A 16,174-nucleotide genomic window follows, 5' to 3' on the forward strand; every position below is an offset into this window, starting at 1 on the left:
AGAAGTATGTTTTTAAGAGTAACAATAGTACGACTTCATGATTGCTGAATTGCAGGGCCCAAATCTGAACCCAGCACTTGGGTCAAACCTATGTTTTGCATTTACATTTTTAGAAACAATTCTTTTCCAATTTTAATCAAAGCATTTTTGTGTTTAAGAGACTAGTTATTGATAAAAAAGTTTGCAAATCATAGAAGGCCCATTTAAAGCACTGCATCCTGTCTATGTGCCTTAATTCAGGGCATAAGAAAAGTTTTTTAATGGAGTATATTTCTCTAACTCGGGGATTTCATGTGCTTAGTGCCTATTTCAAAACTATATTTATTTTCCTTAAGTAATTTTTCCATGAAGAAATATATGCGATGATGTAAGAACTAAGTCTTTCATTGTAAAATGTTGACTTTTACTTCAAGGCTTTGGACAGATCTTGTTTTGATAGGGAAAGAGTTATTTGAAACTGGTAGTAGAATGTTTATATGAGTTACTGGACACCTACTGGAGCTTTCATTACTTTTCAAAGTAGTAACACCATATATCTTCTGCTATGAATAACATAAGGTAAAATGGCCTTCAAAATCAAATAAATTGTGGATTAAATCTGGAGAGAAGGTGTTCTTTCTGGTAAAAAACACTGTGGAATTCATAATGTGGCCAATCCTCCTTGAATACTATTCTTTAAAGCTAGGTCACTAATTAATTCAGTAGATAATTCTGAAAAAAATTAAGTAGTGAACACAAATCGAGGATGCAAATTGAGTAACATTCAACAGGCAGTTTGAATGCACCTTTTCTGAGATACCTGAAAGAAGAGAAAGATTTTAGAGAAGTGTGTTTTTCAGAGTAACACTAATACAAACTCACAGTTGCAATTCTGTTACTTATGGGCTTTTCAAAGCATTCACTTTCTTCAGAATTATAGTTCTTTATTCAAAGTTACCAAATTCAAACACATCTCTCAATCACTATTCTATTTTCAGTAGTATTTATTTAATAATTGTCTTGTTATTTTAAACACAGTCAAAAATCTTCTTTCTGTTATTTTATTGTACTATGCATTTTAAAACAGTGAGATAACATTTTGAAGCTTCTCTTAGTTGTCCTAATTTATCTGTAGTTCTTGCTAAGTAATAATTAAGGTATTTTTAAAGAAAATGTCATTTTCTTCTGTGATGACCATCCTTTTCAGATGAGATTTTTCATATGGAAGTGGGGGCAGCCTTCCATCCAGGGCATAAGATAAGGTCATGGTGGTAGGGCAGGTTAAGTCAGGGACAAATTTGAATAATGGTCACCAGCATCAGGCACAGGTCAGTGATTGGCAGGAAGGTCCACAGCAAGAAGAAAAATCCAAGGCTGAGCCAGGAAGTCTCTTGATGAATACTGGTCCAGGGTTGATATGAAAATTTGTATATGAGTACCCCAGAATGTAGACACGAGGGATCCTGTTGTGTTCATTGCTCATGTAATGCTGGAAGCCTGTGTCTCGTGGCTTCTATTCTATTTTGCATAGTCTGTTTTAGCATGGAATCACAGAATAAACAAAACTGGAAAGAACCCATCAGGATCATCAAATTCAGCTCCTGGGCCTGCATAGGATGTCCCAAGAATCACACAGTGGGCCTGAGGATGTTGTCCAAAAATTTCTTGAACTCTGTTAGGCTTGGGGTTGTGACTGCTACTCTGTGGAGCCTGTTCTAGTGCCAACCTCCATCTGCTGTTGTTGAATATTAACCAACATTTAATACATTGGAGCACTGATGGCAATCTAGCCAGTCATGAAGGGAAAACACGGTCAGATCCATCAATCAGTCAGCCAGTCAAGTGACCCTACTTTTGAAAACTTGGCTAGAGAAAAATCCAAGATAATGGTGGTTTTAGCAGTTGTTTCAGGACGGTCAGAATCTGATTAGTTGCTTTCTAACTTCCAAGTTCTTGAAATTCTGGTCTGATTTACACTGTGACTGTCAAAAGGTAGTAAGTATTGCCAGTCTTCTAAGTATTTTCAAAGTATACCTGGAGATACTCAAAGTACCTCCTCATGGTAGCTTGGGACTGTTTAATTTCAGCTACCCCTTGGATTCTGTTAGAGCTGCCATCGTGCACTACAAAATGATACTGGATTCTAGCACTAGTCCTCAGTTAACAGGCCCTTTTTCATCTGAGCTGTGTTTGGATTCAGGCAGTCTGACTTCATGACGATGAAATGAAGTTTAGCATTGCCCTTTGGCTTTTTGATAATTGTGTCTTAACCACTTAAACTTGTACATAACGTACCAAAGACCCACTTGACATAATTGTTTGTTTGTATTCTCTGCTGTGAAATATATTACCAACAGCTTAGTGACATAATTAAAGTTTAGCGTTAAGAGCAATATAATGAAAATTTAGCATAAATTTTAGCTCTGGAATTTTCACCTTGACTCTTTTAATAGTATTAATACTTGAAGATTTTGGAAAACTTGCATACATTTCTGAAGGAAAGGAGAATGTCTTCATATATAGTATTTAAAAAGTAGCCTCATTTGAAATAACTAAGAAATTTCTATTAAATCAGATCTCCTATTTGAAGGAATAGAGCTGTAAATGTATTTGTTTTACTACTTTAAACTTTTGTTTGAACTCATGTCTACTGAATTCTGAAGCTGAATTATTTTTAATACAAAACTTCGTTTCATAAATGCTTTGTTTATCTGTTGATACAGTTTTAAAAGTAGGTCCAGATTTAATATTAACTGTATATTTATTTTAGGTTAAGAAAATAATCTATGCATTCTTTCATAAAATGACGTGCTTGTTACTGCTGAATAATTTCCTTTCATCTGAATTGATGTGACAGTTTTGTCATATGTGCTTATTTTCCTATTTGTATTTTTTCCTTGTTTTTTTGGAAGGGTGGTGGTTTTCTTCTTTTCTTTTTTTGTTGCTCTTTTACTCTGATAATCTGATTAATCTAAAAAAAATGTCAAAAATAAAGTTTGATGTGATTTTTTGCTAGAATAGTCTTTGAGATGTATGTGTTGTAACTCCCAATGAACTTATCTATTTTTTTCATTACTATGTCAGATTGATGAAATAACACAAAATGGAGGCATGTTGATTGTATATTTTTTTGCATTACGTTATAAATGTAGGCTGCTGATGCAGTTGTGAGCAGACACAAAGGCTGGCAATGAAAGATCTCCTGAAGGAGGACTGGGTAGGGCATACCATGAATTGGCCTTGACATCCTGAATTGATCATGGGGTCATTTCTCACCAGTGAGGATTGCCCACTTGCTAGCATTTGTCAACAGGAAAATGCCAAGGAAGGAGGTTCCCATAAAATGAACATGATGTGTTTGGAAAGGGAAAAGAAAACTTTGTGGTGCTCTTGTTTTTATTATTGTCTAAGACTGGTACTATTGAAATTCCAGGAGCTAGCACTTTCATTCATTCCCCCATCCCCTTTCTTTCCCTCTATTCTTCTTTCCTTTTTTCTTTCTCTGTTAACAGGGTAGAGACAGAAAGGTTTGTTGTGTACTTTGGGTAAGTGCAGTGAACTGTGGTTTGTCTTTAATGAATCAATGCTTTGTTTTATGAGAGATTAGTTTGAACAGAACCTGTCAATAACTTCTTTTCGTCTCAAGAATCATGTCTTCTGCATCTCTTTGGACAATGCTTTGTTGTCCTTCGGTTTTTAATTTGATGGCATGGGTTTCTGACATGAAGCTTTATTTAGGATTTGTGAATGATGAAAGTTATTAATGCATGACTCAGTGTTTGACACCTGTGCTTGTTTGCAATACAGATCCATTGTCTTAAACTGCCAGAAATACAATTTGTCCCACCTAAGTTCCTGAGTGGACTAGAACTGTAAAGAAGTTTTCTGTTGAGCAGTTATCTTTTTTTTTTTTTGTTTGAATGACATAGGTTTAATTTATGTTAACACAAGTTTTTGGGTCTATTGGCATTTTTTAAAAATATACAATAAATATGACATATTACCATTTAAAATATATATTTCCTGCTTGTTCATTGAAATTTTCTTCCAGAAAACATGGAAGATGAATCTGAATTCATAAACAAACACTTAATAAACTATATCAAAATCACCAGTCTGAAGGTGCATTCTTTATGCATCTTTCAGCAATAATATTTCTTGCATTTTTAATGGAATGTACTTAAAACAAAGTTTATATCTGACAAAAAGAAAGCAAGAAATGGAAGCTCTCTTTGTTTATGTGATTTTGGATCACTCCTTATGTTTTGATCCAAATAAAAAAGTAATACTAAAAGTGATTTTAAATTTTTAGTATATAATTCTATTTCTTTTTCTTAGTATTGTGTATGTGTGACTAAAAAGCCCCAGAACTATAAGCTGTAAAAATAATCAGAAAGCAAAGGTATCTCAGGAACAAAGGTTGGATTTTCTGCAAGTGAATGGAATACTCTGATGCATCTTTCCTAATTTATTATATTCTTTTTAGGTAATTGTTTTCCTAATTTATTCATAAAATTAATCAGGATTCTAATGTCCTTCACATAGATATGTATTTACTTACTAAAAGAACCATCACTCAAAAAAAGCATGACTTTTTTCCTTGACCAGGGTCAGTGTGGAAAACCAAATACTGAAATATGGGTTTACTACTTGTGAGATCACTATTTTGGAAAATGATGATCCTGGAGGAGTGTTTGAATTTTCTCCCTCTTCCAGAGGTCCCTACAGTATCAAGGTAGCTATCTGAATAACTTTTCTTAATTGTTATGGAAAAGTAAATCTTAGCAGAATGCAAGTAAAATGCTAGATTTTCTTTTTTTCTGCAGGAGGGGGATTCTGTCGAACTGCAGATTGTCCGCAGCAGAGGGAGCCTTGTCAGGCAGTTTCTGCGATACACTGTAGAACCAAGGGACAATAATGAGTTTTATGGAAGCACAGGAATTCTGGAATTTAAGCCTGGTGAAAGAGAGATCATAATTACTCTTTTGACAAGGATGGATGGGATTCCAGAGGTAGAAATGAAAATTTTCCTTTCTCCAAATTGTCTTCACAGCATAACAGTTTGTCACTTATTAAAATATAAGAAAATATATGGTAGCAGAATAAGTATGCAATGCTTTTCTATGGAATGTATTCCCAGTCTCCAAACCAGGGATGCCTGGATTATTAGAAGGTAACTTTGGCTTTAATAGGCCTCAGTGGATTTTTTTTTTTTTTTTTTTGTAAATTAAAACTTATCTGTCTGAGCTTTTGGCGCCCATAGCATTCTGTACTATAGAATACCACTATTTAATTGAGGGTTGTACAATCAATTGCTTTCTTTTTGTTCCGTTTTTGGTAAATACCTGCTAACTGAACTCAGTGCTCCCCAGTCTACACTAATATTGGCTGTTTAGATGCAAAGATGCAATGCTTGTTTTAGTGTTCCGTGGTGCATCTGCTGTGAGTGTTTGTTCAAGAAATATATGAAGTATAAATTCATACTTTATTAATAGTGCAAGCTGACAAGTTCTTTTTAAATTAGCCTAATGTCGGTGTTTTTAAAATCTTTACTTCCACGGTTACAGATGACAAAGATGTACAAAACCATTGTGCATGTAGAAAATGTGTGTAATTTTATTTTGTTGAAATTGTCCTCTCTTTCTGCTGCATAAATCTTTTTATTCTGACTGAGTTTTCCCTCTTCCAGCTGGATGAGGTATATGCTGTTGTGCTCAGCAGCTACAGTGAAATGTCAGGCAAACTGGGAAATGCCACAAGGGTAAATATAACCATTTTGAAGAATGATGATCCACATGGTGTCATTCAGTTTCTACCTGATGAACTGTCAGTAACAATAAAGGAAAGTAAAGGAGAAATCATCTATGCTGGTAATTCTTTTTATTAGAGTAACTGCTTTCTCTGCTGTCTGGTCCTGCAAGGCTTCTTTTCCTTACTTACCTTTGTAGGACAATGCCTGACTCAGGAGTTTCCAAGGGAGTACAGTATGATGAGCAGTGGAGATTAGTGTGGAGGAGGATTGGCCTTGAAAGCCAAGGGATCAATCCAGTTAAAATATAGCTTGAGAATATACCAGACAGGAGGGACAGAGAATTTGTTTTCTTCCAAGGAACAGCCTGGTGGTAGTTGTTCTGCTTGGTGAGCATGAGGTGCTATGTGAGAGAAGAATGAGCTAAATTTTCATATGTGTAACTTCAATTTATCTATCTCTGTTGTATCAATAGAGTTGATACAAGTCTTTAGTGCTGTAATGGTCTAATATTTTGTGGCTTTTTGTGTAGGGCACTCGCATATTAATTTTGCAAAAAGTGGATTTGCTTACTGTTTCCTTTCCTTTTCCTTTGTTTCAGCTTTGCTGACCTTTTTCATTTTGAGTTGTTTTCCTGGAGACGCACACTGACTGTACATGTTTACATTTTGTAGCCTCTTACAGACTTGTAAGAAACCAAGGAAACTATGGCAGTGTTAGTGTGTCCTGGATTGTTGACCCAGCATGTACCAATGACATCTATCCAGAGCAAGGGACTATATTCTTTGATAATCTGGAGTTTTCAAAAAATATCACGATTTACTCTCTACCAGATGAGGTAATAATATTTACAGTGTTTTTGTGTAAATATGTGGAGCAAAGAGGAAGTGCTGAAACATTGAAATTTAAGAGGAATCTGTTTTTTAAGAAACTGTTAATTTTTTTTGAGAAAAATCAAAATACTTGGATAGAAGTGATTTTACTTAAATAAATCATAAGAGAATGTGAGACATTGTGCAGATCCGAAAACAAAAAAGTTAGAATCTGTCAGTAGTCATGTGGTTAAATTATAATAATAAGTAAACTGCTTGTTTTGATAGCAAGAATCCTAATCTTATATTTTTAATGCTGATATATTTGAAGTAAGATAAGAAATAATGAGAATAATTAGTAATAAAGGAATAAATGAATAAAAATAGCTGTAAAAATAAGTTGACTGATGATTATTTTTGTGTGAGTGTATGAACTGTCATTTGTCTTCCCTCTTAACACACTTGTGAAACAAGAAATAAACAACAACATGCAGAAACTCTGTTTTGTTAACCTCCTCAGCTGTTCATTTTAATTTATTTATTGTTTCATACGCAACAAATTAATTTCTTAACATTTTGTCATTCAGGTACCTGAAGAGTTGGAGGTATTCATAATCAGATTATTCAATGCCACTGGTGGAGCAAGACTGGGCAATATAACCACTGCATTTTTACAAATTACAAGGAATGATGATCCCATTTATTTTGCAGGTTAGATATTACTGGTTTTCAATTTTAAATTCATATTCTACCCTGTACAGATTTTATTGAAAGACCCAGTCATTGAAAAATCTTAATCCTAGTGGAGCTAGTGTTTTAAGACATACTTTTTTTGTTGTTGTATTGCATTTGCTTTTTTTTTTTTTTAACTTAAGAATTTTTTCTCATTTTATGTCATTATTCTTGTTGATGGCTCTTGGATTGGTTAGGTTGCTAAGGACAACAATATTCTCTTCTACATGCAAGTATTTCCCTTCCTTAATGACATGTGCCTTCTCTTTCCTCTTGTGGGGGATTAGGTGAATAAGCCACATGCAAGAAGCTCAGGCTTGAACTTGAATTTGTTGCTCGTGTCTTTTCAGAACCTTTGACAGTGAGCGTTACAGAAGGGAGTGTTGCAAACTTTACAGTCCTAAGGAATGGATCTGCTAATACTGTTGTTGCTGTTCAGTATATTACTGTTAATGGAGATGCAACAGCTGAAGAGGGAGACTTTGTTCCCAGTGAAAAGGAGAGTTTAATTCTGTTTGATGCTGGAGAAAGAGAGCAGACCTTATCTGTGTATATCAATGATGATGATACCCCTGAAGCTGATGAAGTATTTTATATCTTCCTTTTGAATTCAACAGGTAAAAGCAATGATTTAATATATATTTAGTAACTCTCTTTTTTTTTTCTCTACTTTTTATCAGCTTATTCTTATCATAAAGCAATGTATAAATGCCAGACATTATATGAATAAAGTTTGCATCAACATTTCTATAAAATTTCTGTACAGCCTCTTTGGATTTTGACCTTAAATTGTTTAATTGGAAACAAAAATTAAATTATGAAGCTGAAACTGTCCTCCAAAAATAACCTGAATTGAAATCTCTTTCCAAATGCTCCAAATTAGATGGGGTTTTGACTCATCAATAAAAAAATACAAGTTAAATAAAGAGGTAATTTTTCTCAATTATCTGAGTATAAGGTAGTTCATGTGTTTCTAGAAGCCAGCTAGAATGCAGTCTAATACCCAGGTCTGTTAGAGAACATCAGCTTTGTGGAAATTATTGGACAAAGCCAAACTTCTCCCTTCTTAAATTTTCTCTTCAGTGCTCTCTTTCTACTTCACTAACCTTGTTCAGGATCTGCTGGTATCTTCTTTTACCATTCTATTGAAAACCTGTGATGGCTTTCCTCTTTTCACATATTCCTGCCAGAATGGGCAAAATACAGAATATTTCTAGATGAATTCCTGAAAGGGGAAAAAAAAAGAAATTATTATTTTTCTTTTTATCATCTGTTGTATATATTGGCCTTGATTTTTACATCCCTTTTGAAAATTTTGTTGGACTGTTGTACCTCTGACAAAATACAAATAGAGGTATATGAAGTTAAAACCATAAACGTGTTGTTCACTTTGGAAAAAAAACAAGTCTAGTACTTTTGAAAAGGGTGAAAGCTAGGATGGGGCTGGAAACATAATGTACCTTTGTGGATGTAAAGAAGTGTTGAAATGTCCCTACTCTGCTAATATACACAAAGAAATCCTACTAATTTCCACCTTACTTCACCAATATCTTGTTTTTTTTCCTTTCAGATAGGCTGTGATATGGGTATGACTAATGTCTTAGAGATTGTTGTTGTTTTGTATTTAGTTAAAGTGCAATATTTCTGCTGTAGTTCAAAAGGAGAGCTAGGATCTCTGAATACATGTCTTTTTCTTCTGACTTGACCAATTGATCAAACATGAAGTACTGCCTCTCATACAATCCTTTCCTCTCAGAATTGCATCATCTCTGGTCATGTCACAATTTTTTCTTCAAATCTGCATTCTTGATCCTTGCCTTAGATGCTATTTACATTTTTTTTTACTCTGATTTGTCTGTTACTGAATATCTCAAATATTAGTTTGCACTGCTTGTTTTATCACTGCTTGTTTCTTTCTTTGCATGAAAGCTGTTGTTGTGAGAAGAAAATACATTCAGTTTTAGAGTTAGCTCCATTTCTGATTCCAGTTTTGATAAAATTATTCACCCTCTTTTTAGGGGATACTGTTATCTTTAATGCTGGAGTGGCTACAGTTATTATCGAAGCAAATGATGATCCTAATGGAATTTTCTCCTTAGAACCTCTGGAGAAGCCAGTGGAAGAAGGAAAAAGTAATTTTTTTTTGTAAGTAACTTTTAAATAATGTTTTTGCCCCTTTTTTGGATACGTGTATGTATATCTTCATGTGTGTGTTATTTTATGGATAGTGCTTTGATCTAGTCCTGTTTTTGCATTGCTAAAATTTATTAGAAAAATAGCTTCACCAAATTTTGGATTAAATTATTTGCAAACAAATAAAGGATCAGCAAAACATCAAACATCAACTTTTATATTATCAAGTAGACTGTGCATATTAAAATGTGTACAGAATTCCTGTTAAAATATAAACAAGTTTGATTGCAGCACAGGGGGCTTTTTTATATCTTCACACAAATAAGATTACAGCATAGGGGTTTTTGTTTTCACACATTTTAATGAGAGTGTAGATTCAGAAGGATCATGATGAATGAGCAGGATATAACCTGGACCAATAAAGAAGTAAAAAATATTTTCAAAATACAGTGAAATACAGCTATGTGGTTGTTAATTTCTTTTTGCACCCCTGTTTGAAATCTTACCTTGCAAAAAACCTATTTTACTGTATTCTTTCTGGTAGTTTGTTTTTCTTCTGTCTGTAAATTGCAGACAGGAGCTGTACTCAAAGTCCAAATGTGCCTTTCTTCTAGGCTGAATATATTTTTCCCTAGTCTGACCTGTAGCCGCTTGGATGTATTCAGGAAAGGGAAGGGTTAAGAAATTAAGTTTCATGTCATCTGACCTTTTTATGTTCCTAAAGTGAGAATGTGGTTATAAATTGACAAAAATACTGATTTTCAATGAGGAAATTTTAGACAGGGTATAAAAAACATAGGTTCACAATAAATCTGACAGTGTGCAAAGAGGCTTTTCCACAATTGTTTAATTATCTTTTATATATTTTTATTTGATTTGATTGTTTGGTTTAAGGCCTTGAAATAGATGCCTTTGACTGTGAATTAGATCCTTATGCTTGTGTTGCAGATCTAAAATACTAAAATCTTTGTTAAAAGAGTATATTAAATATATATTCTGTGGCTGGTTTTGTTATGCTGCTCTTTAGGGATTTTTTGGTCCTTAATAATTTCTATTTTTAAATTGATGGTGTGAAGGATGATGATTTGAACTATACATGTTGGTATACAGGTTTTATGTGCTCTTTGGAAGTACATTATTCCAAGGTCACCTACATCTTACCTTGCTTAGTCCTTATTGATAAAATATATTTACTAGGAAACTGTCTCTTCCATACCCCCAAAAGGATTTGACTTTTGTTTAGTACATAAGAAAAGGGTCAGACTAGTTTATATCAGTGAGAACACCTATGGCAACAGTGAGCTTTTAAGAGAGTAACTGGAGTTACTGCAACAGTGCTACATTGCTACACCACAGGAATGGAACATCCTGCTTAATATGAACAAAATGAAACCTTTGGAAGCAGTAAAAACCTATTGTGTTTCTGTTCCTAGACTATTTTACTGAATTAATTTTTCAGACTTGTACAACAATGGTTTAAAAAGCTTTCTTTGGTTTTTGCCACACAAACAGAAATGCTCTTTTTAAATGCAAACATATTTTGTTAATAAAGGAAGTTCTTTATGTTCAATTCAGTTCAGTTCTTCAGTTTTTATTTATAATAACTTTTGAAATTAGTGAAAATATGTTACCAGATAGCTATACAAACAAATAAAAGTTTTTTTTGTATTTATTAAATTCTTAATATGCAATAATCAAGTTTGTGAAGGACCTACTATATAACTGAAATTAAATACCAATACAAAAAAGGTTAAGGCACCTTAATGGTTAAAGGAACAAAATACTTGTAGTTAAATGCCTTCTCTTTCTTAAGAGTGGCCAGTTAACACAATTTTAATGTTAATTTGCTGAATTTTACATTCATTTTTATTATTAAAAAATAGGAGTGCAAGACAAACTGATGTTCATCTAAACAGTGCTATTTTGCATGTACCTTCATTGCTTACTTTCTTTCTAAGACATCTCTGCATACCTTGATGAAGAGTTCTAATGTGAAATTGCAAGCCCTCTAAGAGGAGTGTTTACTGTTCATGATTCTGTTTGTTATTTTTGCTTATTTATGACAATGCATATTATAGTCCACAGTAAGGATGACTAGTCTATGTTTTCCATTGTTAATGGAGAATGCTGATGCATACCTGCCAGGACATTGACTCTTTCTGTATCTCTGAATAGGATTTTGAGGCATAGAGGACACTTTGGGAATGTCTCATTAACCTGGCAGCTGTTTCATAATGACTCTACATTGAAGCCAGGAGAAGAGTTCTATGAAACATATGGGACTGTGTACTTCATGGATGGTGAAGAATCAAAGCAGATAGTGCTCCGTGCAGTTTCAGATAAAATTCCTGAATTCAATGAATTTTACATTTTAAAACTGGTGAATGTTTCAGGTACTGTTCTTCATGTAACCATTCCCTTCTTATCTGGCAGAAAATAATTATATTTAATCAATAAAAAAGAAAACAGTTCTGCAAAGAGCTTTGCTTTGATGTCTATGTCATCCTATACTTTTCTGGTGACATTTTAGGTTTGTTTTTCAGTTTTTCTTTAATGTAGATATATGAACACAGTTTTGGAATCAGTCCTTTAAAAAAGATGCCTTTTAGTGATTTCAGAAATGTAGAGCTTTGTGTAGAGCTGACAAAATGAAGGTATAAAAAGTTATCCATATCTAGCATAATGGAGATTTGCCGGTTTCTTTCCTTTTTTCTAAAAATTTCTCTAAAATACAAATAGTTACCATTTCATATCCCTTAATTTACAACTGCTACAGGTCTGCTACTGAGTAGAGTTCCAAATCTGCTGGACTCCTTCCACCTCAGTACTATTTATGGTATTTTGTGCCTAGATACAAATGAAAATATGTTGACATTTCTGTAAGTGAAATCTGTATGCATGTACAGAAGATTTCCTACTTAGTGGTGCATGGAGGCTATAGAGATATGGATGCTGCATATCTCTACAATCATACCATGGCCTTCTCACTGTGGAGAAGTAGGTGACTAATGGCAGGACTTAGGAGCAGTTTTAACACACAACTAGTTACTGATTTTGCAGGGTAATCTCTGCTTATTTGGAGGCAATGAACCAAATGTTGCCATTTCATATTTGTGTAAATCTTGGAGTACAATGAGAAATTAATTTGACCCCATGTTTTTCAAATGAAACAAAAGCAACCTATTTCATTACCAGTTCAGGAAATCTGAGCTAATCTTGTTTTAACTGAAAGGCAATTATATTCTGCAATTGAAAAATAACATGGCTTGTTTTCTATGAAAATGTTCTCTAAAGTGTTTTAAAACCAATACAGTTATTTTATGTTAATCCTAAATTTGGAGAAATTTTTAAGAGTTCAGAGATGCTTTAAAGAAGATGTAGGCCTATTTAAAAAGGTATTTTGTTTAAATATTTTAAAATACATAGAAACTTTTTTCAGACCAGTAACTTTCACTCTTTACTTCCATTATATAGGTGGGTCTCCTGGTCCTGGTGGGCAGTTGTCTGACACAAGCCTTGCTGTAACTGTGATGATCCCTTTCAATGATGACCCTTTTGGAGTCTTCGTTATAGATCCAGAGAGTCAGGACAGAGAGATAGCAGAAGATGTTCTTTCTGAAGATGATCTTTCCTATATTACAGACTTCACCATCTGGAGACATCAAGGCACTTTTGGTGCTGTCCGTTTAGGTTGGGAAATACTGTCCAGTACGTTTCAAGCTGGATTACCACCAATGGTGGACTTCTTGTTGCTGGGATCATTTCCAAGTTCAGTGCAATCTCAGCCACACATGAGACGCCATCACAGTGGAACAGATGCTTTGTATTTCAGTGGAAAAGAGGATGCATTTGGAATTATTGGTCTGGAGTACCCATATGTTGGAAATACTGCAGTAACTAATTTTACATTTTCAGCATGGTTAATTCCTAATATCAATACTGATGGTTATATAGTTGAAAAGGATGATGGTAATGGGACGTTATATTATGGTGTGAAAGTCCAAACAAATGATTCTCATGTCTCTGTAGTGCTTCATTATACAGCATTAGGATCCTATATGACATACATAGCCAAAGCAGCAGTCCTGAAATATCTTGATGAAAGTACTTGGGTTCACATTCTGATTACTCTGGATGAAAGTATAATTGAATTTTACATGGATGGAATTCCAGTTCTAGGAGGAATTAAGAGCCTTAAAGGAGAAGCAATTGCTGATGGTGAGGCAATAGGTTGTGTTATTTTTCTTCATGTGTAAAGTTCTACAAAATATGGAAGAATCTAGCTCCTTGAAAGATGTATGCAAGATTCAGAAATTATTATATCTGATTAGTTAGTTAAAAGCAATTAATAGAAAATTCTAGGGATTTTAAAAAACCATATAAATGGAAGAGCTGGGAAATTTTCAAAAAGCATCAGAATTGTAAGGGAGCTTGAATTTCAAGAATTTAAAAATAAAAATTAAAAATTATATTTCTACAGGTAGGCTTATAGGTATATAACTATACATGTAGTTATATATATTTACAATTAATATTTTGATTAGATTTACAGTTATATATATTTACAATTAATATTTTGATTAGATTTACAGTACTGTGGCTACGAAAGAAATTTTTCTCTTAATTTCTGAAACAAAATACAATAATGTTTTTTATTCTAGTTGTGTATTATATTACAGCTAAGCCATTACTTTGTAGGAAATGGAATTTTTAGGGTTTAGATTTACTTAAGCATGTATTAACAGGGTATATGAAAATTTTGCCCATATGTTTTATGATGTTCCAAATAACAATAGCATATGTACTTTGGTTCCTCTTACTTGTATTCCCAGATGTGACTTAGTCATGTATAACCATTATGCACTTTTACACTCAATTAGCAGAGCAGTGAGCATCATAATAATTTCTTTACAAAGTCCGGTATTGTATGGTGGGGATACACTTATGTTTACTTTTTCTTTTGCATTTCCTCACTCTTCCATGTGCTTTTTTTTCATAGCAGTAATCTCCTCTTTTTCCTTTCTTTCTCTCCCCATCAGTTTCAGAGGTTTTCTTTCATGGGGATAGGCAGTGTATGATTATCAAATTCTTGAGTGCAGGCTCCTCTGTAATCAAAGAAGGAAAATTTAAAAATATACAGTGATGTTAAATGCAAATACATATACATGCATATATATGCACAAACATAAAGCTCTGTCTGGAGATACTACAAGTATTAGCTAAGGTTTTAATCTCTCACCCTTTAATGGTGGATACTACAGTGGTACTTTAGCCTGGCTTTTCTCACCATCCTCTGCCTTGTGTCTTGGGACCATTAGCAGTTGTGGCTTCTTGTTTCTAGAAGTGACACTCAGTAGCACATTTCCTCCCAAAATCATAAAACAGCTGAAGAGATATGTTCTCTATGTTTTAGAGTGATAGGAGTGAGTATGAGCTACCAGCTTAGTTTATTTGTGAAAAAGAGGACTTACATCCTCTGATTTGCTGAATAGAATAATTTTTTGGAGAGAAAGAAATGTTAAAGCAGTTGAAAAAAGTGCTTGGAACTGGGTCTACATTTCTTAAGCCCCTCTTCTAGTGCATAAGGGTATAAGCATGTCCTGTGTGGCTAATACTCTGATCATCAGAACGGATTCTCTGTCCTAGCAGAGGACATTAAATATACAAAGATATAAAATGGGTAAAGAAACTGTTTGGAAAAACAAAATTGAGACTGGCTGCAGCTGGCTCTGAAATTTTTTAATGAAAAGAGAGAAGTTTCCAAGATTCCCCCTAAGATAAGAGATGATGACAATGTGCAGATGGAATTAGTGGGATGAAAAACAAGAACCATCTAGGAAGGAGTTATTTGACCTGTAATGATCTGCCTGTAACACTGAGATGAGGCTTCAGGAGCCTCCCAGTCTACATTTCAAGATCAATATGATTACTAACCCAGGGACAATAAACAATTTACCATAGATTATTAAACAATTACATACATTAGTTATTTTGAACCTAATACATAAGAAAAAATCTAATTTGCTTCTCAGGTCCAGGAATAGTGAGAATTGGAGCAGGAATCAATGGCAACAGCAGGTACACAGGTTTAATGCAGGATATAAGGCTTTATGAGAGAAAACTGACACAAGCAGAGATCTATGAACTCCATGCAACTCCTGCGAAGAGTGATGTACACCCTGTCTCTGGTTATTTGGAGTATCATCAAGGAGAAACCAATAAATCATTCATTGTATCTGCAAAGGATGACAAAGAGGAAGAAGGAGAGGAGTTATTCATCCTAAAGCTCATTTCTGTGTGTGGTGGAGCTCGAATTTCAGAAGAAAACACAACAGCAAGATTAAGAATACAGAAAAGTGATAATGCTAATGGTTTATTTGGCTTCACTGGAGCATGTATTCCTGAGGTAAGATGCTCATAAGGAAAACCACAGGATAAATTTTAGACACAATCTAACTAATGGCAAGGCTACCTAACCTTTGAAGGGCCTTGATTCTACATTTTTAGTTTTTAGTAGTCAAGCAAAACTTTCTAGAATTTGGAATTGCATAAGTTCTGTTTATACAGCCTCAGTGACTAGCATTTCCAATATTACTTTTTTAAAATCCCCTCCAAATTATTTTTATTAAAAAAAATTAATTTATCACATAAACTGAAGATTAAGGCTTAAAATTTCCTAGAGCAGATTTTTTTTTCCTCTGCTTCTGTAACTTCTGAGACTGTAACCTGATGTCGTCTTGGAGAGAGTTCATTTTCTTCTTAGTATCTG

At 33.9% G+C, this 16,174-nt stretch overlaps 1 protein-coding gene across 1 annotated transcript in view; it reads left to right on the forward strand.

Annotated features, from left to right (window-relative positions):
• ADGRV1 (adhesion G protein-coupled receptor V1) overlaps positions 1-16,174 on the forward strand; it is a 358,311-nt gene that overhangs the window by 29,760 nt on the left and 312,377 nt on the right. Inside the window, exons 12-22 of the mRNA XM_059836928.1 lie at positions 3,492-3,524; positions 4,588-4,714; positions 4,806-4,991; positions 5,669-5,849; positions 6,403-6,566; positions 7,128-7,251; positions 7,623-7,889; positions 9,291-9,417; positions 11,581-11,798; positions 12,880-13,623; positions 15,438-15,811. Of these exons, the coding sequence (XP_059692911.1) occupies positions 3,492-3,524; positions 4,588-4,714; positions 4,806-4,991; positions 5,669-5,849; positions 6,403-6,566; positions 7,128-7,251; positions 7,623-7,889; positions 9,291-9,417; positions 11,581-11,798; positions 12,880-13,623; positions 15,438-15,811 (2,545 nt within the window). The remainder of the gene's footprint in view (positions 1-3,491; positions 3,525-4,587; positions 4,715-4,805; positions 4,992-5,668; positions 5,850-6,402; positions 6,567-7,127; positions 7,252-7,622; positions 7,890-9,290; positions 9,418-11,580; positions 11,799-12,879; positions 13,624-15,437; positions 15,812-16,174) is intronic.

The sequence above is a fragment of the Haemorhous mexicanus genome, chromosome Z, assembly GCF_027477595.1.
Source record: "Haemorhous mexicanus isolate bHaeMex1 chromosome Z, bHaeMex1.pri, whole genome shotgun sequence".
NCBI lineage: Eukaryota > Metazoa > Chordata > Aves > Passeriformes > Fringillidae > Haemorhous > Haemorhous mexicanus.